Genomic DNA, 10,917 nt, shown 5'->3' on the forward strand with positions numbered 1-10,917 from the left:
GAGCTGATACCAAGGGCTCAAGTAGAAAGCAAATGTTTTGAGAATGATGATGGCAACAAATGTACAAATGTGCTTGACACAATGGATGGATGGGTTGTGATAAGAGCTCTACAACCTCCAATAAAAGGATGGAAAACATTTCAAAAAAGAAAAGGCCTCTTTTCTGAGTAACTCACATGGAGATGCAGTCAAGCGCTCTGAAAACGTCAGTTCTTTGCTAATGAAGTGCCAGAGCACTGTTGAAACAGGAATCATGGGTGTAAGCGTCAGAGTATACGAATGTAGCAATGTGCTGGACTGGGCTCTGGGCTTTGAACGCCAACCTTGGTTTCTCTTTTGGAAAATGAGAAAACAGGAGAGGCGGGGTGGATAGCTGTTGAGTGGCTCATGGGATTCCAATGTAGCTCTATGTACCAAAGCAGCCCAATCCAATAGCTCAGCAAACTTGGAATCGAGAAACAAACAACAGGTCTATCCTTGGTTGAAATCCCATGAGCCGGCTCACCAGCTATCCACCCCAACTCCCCTTTGCTCATAAATGTTCAAAGGGCATATACTATTCAGCCGTAAGCCTCAACCTGAAGGCATTCGGCCCAAGTTCTGTGGGTCAGCAAACCCGGCTTCCTGAATTAAGGGCCCAAGAGGCACCCAATCAGCCAGGCTCTCCTTGCCCCGTGGGCTGGGCGGTCCACTGCTCTGTTTCTTGCTCTGGCTCCTGCTTCTGTTCCTCTCACCTCACAGCTGTCTTCTGGATCCAGGTGGCTCACTGCCCAGGGATCCACCTCAGGTCCAGAAGGACACACTCCACTCCTGGCTCTTGCTGGTGACGAGATCCCTTCTCCTGCTTCTCAGAGAGCTCACTTTATACACAGAGTAGGATGGTGCTTCAGGGACTCCTGTCCACAATTACTCACAGGGGAAACCTCAGAGCCAGAGACTTTGGCCGGAAAAACCACATTTAATAATTCCTTGTCCCTGTGCTGATGTGCAGCCAGGACTAGGATCCACAGAAGTAGAGCTAAGGTCCCTGCAGCCCTTAAACACTACCAATCCTTTGATGCTGTCTTGCATGGCACACATGCCCATGGGCAAAAATGATATGACATGGTAATTCTGGAGCATGCACACTTTATACTAGGGACATTACTACCTGAAGGAGCTTCTCAGAAGGGGCACCTTTTATAAATGATTGGTGAATGATGTAATCTTATTTTTATAACCCTAACGTTTCTCTCTGATGCATTTACAATTTCAGGTTCCTTAAAGTGCACTTGAATCACGAGAGGGGAACAAAGAGGTGAAGTTGAAAGTCAATTCCCCCCCCCCCCCTCTCATCCTGGAGCTACCTCTGGTAGAATTAGAATTTGGGGAAATCGAGTGATATTTCTCCAGAAAGATCCTGGGTTTCAGTGAGAAAGGTCTCAGTCTATCTCATGTGCTTTCTGTGCAAAGAAAAATGAACTAAGTATGTATTGATGATTGGGCAGTTTTTTAGAATAATTAGAAAGATTCTCTTTCACCATCATTCTCTTCCTCTGCATAACCTACTTAGTTACATACGAGAATACTTCTAAGGAAAAAAATAATGGTTTATTAGCTTACATCACCTGGTAATAATTTGGGTAAAACCGTATATTTCTGAATACCCTGAAGCTGAGCTCGGCAAGCTGTCAAACGGAGCATGAGAGAATAAAGGGGTGGAGACAACCAGACAGGCACACCGCTGCAATTTTAAAGAGCCAGTCTAAGTGTCTGCACCTCATTCCCATATCAGCCTACTCAGCCTGCTGCAAGGTGCAAAGGAGCTCATGTGCCCTACAAGTGGAGCTGCCACCACAGGAAGCTAGACCACCCCTCTGAGACTCGGCGTCCTCATTCGCAGAGCGAGGAAAGCAACACTATTTCACGGCAGTCGTATGAAATTCTAATGAGGCCATGCTTGTAAAATGTTAGGACAGTGACCACATAGTAGGGACTGAACGCCATGATGCGTATAGTGGGTCAGATCATTATCAGCAGAGAGCATGCCTCACGGGTAAATGTGGAGAAGCAACAGACTCTCAGATTCACCAGCAAAAAGGAATTAGACTTCTTTTCTGCAGCTGGACTTGGTTTGTTTTCTTTCGGTTGTGTTCCCCCTCACCCCCCTTCTCTAAATCTAAAACTCACAGCCAAGTCTGCTGTCATCGGGTGCATCCTAACTCACAGTGACCCCACAGAGGGTTTTCAAGGTGGTAAAATCGTTATGGGTGCAGAGAGCTTCGTCTCTTTCCCTCTGAGTGGGTGGTGGTTGTGAACCACAGATGTGTGGTTAGCAGTCCACCACTGGCCTGACGTCTCCATCAGGGATCTATATATATTTGTCGCCCCACCCACCCATCATCACTCATCTGTCAGGTCTGGTGAGAGACTCTGGTGACTTCTGTGCTACTGTGTGGGGCAGGAAGCTGTAACAACAGTGTTTCCAATACCAGTGGGTAGGTTTCCGTGACACTTCCAGATGAGAGAGACAAGAAGTATGTGGCAGTTTACTTCTGAAAGACGAACTGACCACAGAAAACGTCTGAATCGCAGCAGAGCATTATGTGATGTAGTGATGGATGATGAGCCCTCATGCGCAGATGGATTTTGTCACTGGGGACAGCCCTCTTGCATTTGTGCTCTATGTCTGGCTATGGAATCCAGGATTGATGAACTTACGGAGAGAGCAAATAGACGGGAGGTTTCTAGTGGGTAGCGTAGGGGAGGATGGGGGGTAAAGGGGAGATGATGTCAAGGAGTTTGAGACAAAAGCGAATGTCTCGAAGCTGATTGTGGTAGCAATTGTTCAATGCTGCTTGTTGTAATTGAACTGTGGGATGATGTGATAGCTGTATTGCCTCCCCATGAAAAGGTTTGGGAAATAAATAGAGAACTGAGGAAGAACTGCCTCCTAAAAATAGATTGGACTTTAATATTATGGATAGAGAAAACCTCTTGAGATCTTTATTTTCTGATACGGCATGCGGCAAAATGAGAAGAAACCACTGCAAACATCAATTAATAAATGGCATGTGGGATTATAACACGTAAATCCAGGAAAACTGGAAGAAGTGGAAAAAAATAGGAGTCTATAAATAGCAATATCCTAGGCACTCATGAGCTGAAATAGACTGGTATTTGCCATTTGAGTCAGAAAATCACCTGGTCTACTTTTCAGAGACAGACAGATTTCATCATCAAAAAGACCGTTTCCAGATCTACGCTGAACACTGTACAACACTGTCAGTGATACAGACTCATTAATAAGACCTGTTAATACCCTGTTTACTGAAAATAAGACAGTGTCTTATATTAATTTTTGCTCCCGAAGATGTGCTAGGTCTTATTTTCAGGGGATGTCTTATTTTTCCATGAAGAAGAATACAGTACACATTTATTGTTTATTGTTTTATAAAAAGAGACCTCACACTTCCTGTCTGCTCTGGTTGTGCTGTGGCAACAGTGAGCCGCGCAGCGGCGCCCCGCCACTACAGTCCAGAGTTACGGTAGCTTGGGGGGGGGTGGGGGTGTGTCTTTATTTTCTGGGAGGTCTTATTTTCAGGGGATGCCTTATATTTCAGCGAGAGGCTAAACTGTAAGTAGGTCTTATTTTCGTGGGATGTCTTACTTTCAGGAAAACGGTATAATTCAAAATGACTCACCAGCCACTAATGCCATAGATGAAGAAATGAAAGATTTTTACCGATTTCCGCACACTGAAATCGACCAATCAATCAATGAAGAGGACCTGATGGGTACTAACGACAGGAATATGAAAGCTGAAACAGAGCAGCAGGGTCTGCAGTCAGAAAGCATGGCCTTGGTTGACAGAAACATCTCTGGAGGGCGCAGAATTGGTTTTTGTAACACCATCAACTTCTTGGTTGCAAATAGCGGTATTTCAACAACATAAATGACAAATACCCACGTGGGTCTTGCCCAGTGGAATACACAGGGATCAAGTGGATGACATCGGTGGAAAGAGCCCACGGAGAAAGAAAGCCACCATCATCCGTCAGAGAGGCGGGCCGGGACCGAAGGCAGAACACATCATCAACTGCTCACATGCAAGTTCCAACTGAGACGGAAGAGAACGACAATACATACATCCGAGAGAGCCAACATAGGACCTTGTGTCGATGCCACTGAAATTTAGAAGCCATCTCAAGAAGAGGTTCGCCGCAGTGTAGACTCATGGCCAACGACCAGATGCATTGTGGGATGACATCAACGCCGTCATACATGAAGGACATGAAAACACGGGAAAAGGAAAAATCTTATCAACGGGGGAAAACCGAAACAGAATTAAACAAAACCTAGACTGGGAGTTTCCACTTACCTGGTCCACTTCAACCATTTCCATTGCCTGGTGACAGTCGGCCTTAGTATTTGTGATCCATAAAAACTAGTCCCAAACCTCTTAGTCTACAAGTATGAAAATGGAAATCCCAGAGGACTAAAGCGGCTATCTCGATTGGAAGTCTTATTAGTGGCAACGGTATCCATCTTGCAGGTACTTTTCCCTCTAGTTACTGTTTCTATCCACTCCTACAATCATTTCATAAATGAATCAGCTACTGTGGCTACCAACTCACATTCCACATGGAAAGACAGAGCTGGACCAAAGAAGCAAGGACAAGAGGTATCGAAACAAGAAGGCTGTAGACGGGAATCTGTCAGTTGAGCTATAATTATTGACACATGACTATGCCTACCTGTGTTTAAATGTTTTTGACAGGTGTCCCCCCCCAACAGGATGGGCTTAGTTGCCCTCCATCACGTGAAATGCTGATTTTGAATTTTAATACCATGTGTTTCCTAACTGACTTCTTGAAACAAAAATGAAGACCTGGGTGACACAAGTATATATAACATGACAAATAAGAAATCTCAAAGATTTGAGATTTCACGACACAAGACGTCCATCTCTTCGTCCCCCAAACCTGTGAAAATGGCATGCGACATGGGGAAAGGGACTCTGCAGATGTGTTGCACTTAAAGCTTTTGAGATGCCTTGTGCATCGAGCATTAACATCTTAGTGGGCTCCTGGTAGCCACAAGGGTACTTTCAAGAGAGAGACAAGAAAGAAGAAGGTGTAGCAACAGGACCCGAGCCTGGTAGGAAGTGCCATGAGGCAAAGGGATGCAGGCAGTCTCTGCAAGCCGAAAAGGCCGAGGCATTTAATTCCACCGGGATCCTCAGTCCTCCCAACACACGGATTGCAGAGTTTTGGCCTCTAGATCAGCCATACAGTAAGGCTGTGCTGTTTTAAGCATCTATTTGTGTGGTAATGTGTGACAGGAGTGTCTTAGTGGAACGAGAAATCGTTATACGAAAAACAGCAGAAATGCGTGACTTGTGCCAACAGAAATGTATGCTGTTCACAATGCAGGGGCTCGAAATCCAGAATCAGGTGACTGGCTGGGAAGCCTTCCTTCTCTGTGGCTTTGCAGAAAGGCCCTTCTCAGCGTCTGCTCCGGGTCGCTCTGCCTGTGGCTTGGTGTCTCTTTCCCCCATCTCAGCTCCTTGATTCCTTGCTTAATCTCTTTTATACCTTAAAAGAGATTGGCTTAGAACACACCTGAAAAAATCCAGCCTCATTTACCTAACAAAGATAACCCACTCCCCAGTGGGATTATACCACAAGCAAAAGAGTTTGAATTATACCACAAGCAAAAGAGTTTGGATTTGCAAACATAATTTTAGGAGGATCTGATTTAATCCATTACAAGGAGTAACAGAATTCTACTTAGATATGCAAGTAACTGTTATTTGAATGAGTGGCTGAGTGAACAAATGGATGAATGACCACTTTTTGAGAGATCTAGGTAGAGTATGGTCTGCCTTAAGTAACAATTGGCTGGGTCAAGTTCAGCCAATCAATTTGTGTCTCCAGACTCTCAGTGCACAGCTGAGGGCGTGGAGTCAGAAGAACCAGGGCTGGCTACTCTTCTATGAAGCTGTCTCCTCCCGTAAAGAATGACAGTCTTGGGAAGCCGCAGGGTCTGGATCAGTCGGCATCAACTCAATGGCAGTGTTTGTTTGTTTTCTGTGTTGTTAGGGAGTACTTCTGCCGAGGAAGAGGTGACATCCCTAAGCCTTCTGTCTATAGCAAGCGGACGTAGCAATGGGACCTCCTGAACGAGGCCACTATGAGGGCCCAGCAAACTCCAGTCTAGTCACATGTCCGGAGACTTTGACCTAGGCTGATCTGAACGAGTGAGAATATATAGAAGAAAGTTATTTATGCCACACCACGCACACAACTGGATACAATGCAATTTTCCCAAATTATGAACGTCAAGGACTGCGTAGTGACAAAGCCAGTGCACCGTGAAGCACTGACCACCACACAGTGGGGCTGCTTTGGCTGCTGAACAGAAACACGCCCATCCTCTGAGAGAAGGCACAACAGATGGCACAAGGTCTAGATCGCACAAGGGAGAAGCAATGCAAGGTCTGCAGAAACACACCCCATGGACAACACTGGACTCCCCCCTGAATCCGTGGGAAGCGCTTAGGATGGGCTTGACCCACTGAAAGGTAATACTAGGATGCTATCCTATGAGCTCTATGAGAAAAACCCTAGAACAAGTGCTTTCATGACAGCCAATGGGAACAATGTCAGGTTTCCCATGGACATGATGCGGGCCGCTGGCTCCTTTCAGGAAGACTAAAGTTGGAACATCTGAGTCACGGGTGCTGATGATGCCCCATAATAGGAACAACACAATTCCCCAACTCTTACCCCAAACCTAGAATTTGGTTCCCGAGAAGTATTAACTATCGCTATTGCCGTTAGGCTCTGACCCATGGGGATCCTCTGTACAACAGAATGAAACACCTCACAAGTGTGCCCATGCCTGCTGCACCCACTGTGTCATCCCTGTTGTTGAGGGCCTGCCTCTTTTTCGATGCCACTCCACTTTACTATACACATTGCAGAATCTCTCATTAAAAACAAACAAACATTACATTCCATAGTTCACTCACCTCAAGCAGTAGCGTACAACTGCCACCACAGTTAGTTTCAAAACATCTTCTTTCTCTTGAACTCCTTGATATCAGTTGCCCTTTATTCCTAGCCCCCAGGACACTTTGTTGTTGTTTTTTAATTTATTTTGCCACAGCTTACACCATCCAATATACCCATTTATGTACAATTCTGTTGTTCGCTCCCTGAGTGGGATTATACGGTCATCAGTGCTTTCAACCCCTTTCCCTACCTCCCTCACTTCCCATTCCCTCAGGGAACCATTACTCCTGTTACCACTTCTAAAAGGGTCACCTATCTTGACTTTCAAGTATCGAATGATCTTAATTATACAAATAAATGTATGCAAGTAATCTCTTTTGCTTCTATTAGCCATGTTTACAAACAACAACAACACGAAAACATCCTATGGCCATTGAGCCAACCCTGAATCATAGAGACCCTGTAAGACAGGGTAGGACTTTATATAAGGATTTGAAGGGTGTCATCTTAACAGAAGCATTGTATCCCATAATTCTCCAGTGGGCAGTTGGCAGGTTTGAACCGCTGACCTCTTGGCTAGCGGTGTGCACTTAAGCAATGTGCTCTACAGCCATATTTAGAATCCTAGTGTTTTTAACACAAAGGTGACCTCCCGTGGACGTACAGCCATCCAGCAATACTTGCTTTTCTCTTATTTCAGGACTTCCGCCCCTCCCCCACCCCCACCCCATCCCTGAAACAAAAAGTTGTCCTCCAAACCAGAAAGTCATAAACATTTGCTAATGGTACCAATGACCTCTACGAGTCATTTAGCGCATGCTCCTGTCCCATTTTAGAGATCAGGAGCCTGAGGCCCATGAGAGCAATGACTGAAGCAATCCACTCTGCAAAGCATTAATTCAAGTTAATAACTATCTCTCCCTAGAGAGAAGAGCTAATTTCCCCAAATTAATAGACTGGGTTATGCAGAGGAAATAGTCCTAAAGCACTTTATAAAAAGTGTTCTGTTTTTCCACATCGCTTCCCGTTTCAGGAACTGAATTCTGATGATAACGTTAAATATCTACCCCACAGACATGGCCACTAGCTGTGGGGAGATTAGACTAGAATGATCTAAAGAAGACCAGACCCTGGATGAAAGGGAGCCCCAGTGAGGGCATTGGGAAAAACTCTAGAGTCGTGCTGAATTATTTAGTTCTAATAAAGCCTCCTGCTACCTGGGAGCAGAACAGATGACTCACATTTCAAATGCATATAACTCTTTCAAGAGCGAAGGACCATTTACTGTCGCATCAACTCCCATTTCTACTTAAAACTGCAATTTTCTACTGCAGCAGCTGTAATACTAGGGGAGAGTCAAAGCTCGAGAGCTAAAATCCACATCTAAATTGAGCTCATCAGGACAGGTGGATGGATGGCATTCATTTCTGGGGAAAGACCACTATCACACCACCACTTGCTACCACGGAGAAGAATCTAGGCACGTGCCGCAGAAATGGATGTCAGTGATACTGTCTTTAGTCAGGAGCTCACTGCAATCTCCTCAGAGGTAACTTAAGGGAACCGCGGGCACTCTTTTCTTTTCTTTTAAAAATCATTTTATTGGGGCTCTTACAACTCTTATCACAATCCATCCATCCATCCTTTGTGTCAAGCACATTTGTACATGTGTTGCCATCATCATTCTCAAAGCATTTTCTTTCTCCTTGAGCTCTTGCTATTTTCTTCACTCCCTCCCCGCCCCCCCTCCCTCATGAAACCTTGATAATTTATAAATTATTATTTTGTCATGTCTTACATGGTCCGATGTCTCCCTTCACTCACTTTTCTGGTCGTCTGTCCCTACTCTTTTCATTGAGGGTGGCAAACAGTGAGTGGGTTAGGTGTTGTGTTGCTGACAACATCAAGGTTGGCTGTTCACACCCACCAACTGCTCCTTAAGAGAAAGACGAGGCTGTCTGGTCACAAAGAGGGGCAGTCTCAGAAACTATCAGGTCACTAGGAGTGAAAATCACTCCGTGGCAGTGTTCTGTTTTGGGTTGGTTTTGGGTTTTGCTGTGGTTTGCTTGTTTCATAAACCAACTCTTTAGCGCCCAGCCTTCTAAAAGGGAAACATGCCTTCGTTTCTAAGTTCCATGAATTATTTTCTTCTCCATCAGACTCCTCCCAATTCTCATCACATACAAGTCGGGCTGTGACGAAAATACCAAACACAGACTCAGGAATCCGTGTCTATTGGTGAGACGTTATCCTGACTAGCTGCTTCTCTGTGGCTGCCTCCCAAAATCGACTTACTCTCAGACCAATCCCTAGGACTGTGGAATGGGCACCTGAGATGGGTGTCTACCTTCTTCCTTTCCTTGGCTTTTGAGGTTTCCATCCACTGCAGGAAATGCTGAGTTTCTGTTTGTGATTTCACGTGATTCCCTCAGTCTAAATTTACTTATAAGGGCTGTCTATTACGCTTCTGCAATAGTTCCCATACAACCCTACCTAAGCCTTCGCTGCTGTACCACAGAGGCTCGACTGAAACTTGCCCGGCATGAGAGCGAAAGGCAGCCTCCAATGACACACAGGGGGAAGCTGCACGTGATGGGGCCCTGGCCGGGAATCAAACCAGGTGGCCCACATGGAAGACTTCTACCACTGAACCAGCATGGCTCTCCTTTCTCTGTGAATGCTTATGACGGAATAACTTACACAGAGGTACATGATGCCCTGAGCCAGAGGTGACGGGATGGTTCGGACTGTTGCTTTGACTGGGTCAGAAATGATCCAGCCATTAAGATGTAACAAATTGGAAACAGATTTGAATTTTTTTAAGGGAAGATGTACCAAAACAAAAGCTGGGCAGGAAAAAGGGTCCATTCAATGGCCTGGAGCAGGCATCCTCAATCTATGGCCCGTGGGCCACACGAGGCCCGCCGAGGACATTTATCCGGCCCACTGGGTGTTTTTGTCCCGTTTTGTTTTTCTACTTCAAAATAAGATATGTGCAGTGTGTATAGGAATTTCTTCATAGTTTTTTTTAACACTATAGTCCGGCCCTCCAACAGGTCTGAGGGACAGCGAACTGGTCCCTGTTTAAAAAGTTTGAGGGCCCCTGGCCTGGAATAGAGACCTAAGAGATACAGTGAGTCTTTGCAGAGCCTCGGCTGGGCAGGAGATTTGGTCCGTGTGCCTTGCGCATGCTGTCTATTTTTCTAGGACGTATGTCAGGTTTCTGTGGGATAGATCAGCATTTTCTCAACCCAGTTAGAGTGGCAGTAAACCCACGTTTTATAAATTAGCGTCCAGGCTTGTGTCACGCTATTAGGCACAACGGAACCAAGAAAAAGCCGCCCAAAGCCATGCTTTGGGCCACTTGCCTTTTCTTTATCGACCGCTGAGTCCTGGAGACCGGAGCTAGAGAATGCGAAGCAGAACATGGGCAGAGCTCTTGGCAGAGAGTAAGGAGGACTGTGTACCTGATAGAGCAGTATGTTAACAGTTTCCTCTTTTTTCTGCTCTGGAGGGCCTTGACGCTGTAGGAGATTCCGTACTGTTTCTTCCATCCTACGGGGAGAAATGAAGAGTTTCTTTAGAGCAGGCCCATGACCCTGGTCCTGCTCAACCAGCAAGAATAGTTCCTTAGTATTTCTTTGCAAAGCTTACACCACGACATCCTCCCCAACACCAACCCCCATTTTTTTTTATTTGCTTCTCTTGCTTTCATTCCCTATCTTAAGAATGTACTGTGACGCTCTTCCAAATTGTTCTTCAGGAGACTTCCGGTTCTCTCTCTCTTCACTACCAAAGGCCTCATCCGGGTCCTCCCATGTCTGCACTCATGCAAACATCTCCCAAGATCCTTCTTCACTTTCAATTGCTCCCTTTCACAAAGAATAACGTGTTCCCATGCATAGCTCTATGCGGGGGG

At 45.6% G+C, this 10,917-nt stretch overlaps 1 protein-coding gene across 1 annotated transcript in view; it reads right to left on the minus strand.

The window, feature by feature from the left end:
• NCKAP5 (NCK associated protein 5) overlaps positions 1-10,917 on the minus strand; it is a 734,641-nt gene that overhangs the window by 370,613 nt on the left and 353,111 nt on the right. The window contains exon 5 of the mRNA XM_045287417.1: positions 10,466-10,553. Coding sequence (XP_045143352.1) covers positions 10,466-10,553 — 88 coding nt within the window. The remainder of the gene's footprint in view (positions 1-10,465; positions 10,554-10,917) is intronic.

This window comes from Echinops telfairi, unplaced genomic scaffold, assembly GCF_000313985.2.
Source record: "Echinops telfairi isolate 266 unplaced genomic scaffold, ASM31398v2 ScPeMD7_15;HRSCAF=58, whole genome shotgun sequence".
Lineage (NCBI taxonomy): Eukaryota > Metazoa > Chordata > Mammalia > Afrosoricida > Tenrecidae > Echinops > Echinops telfairi.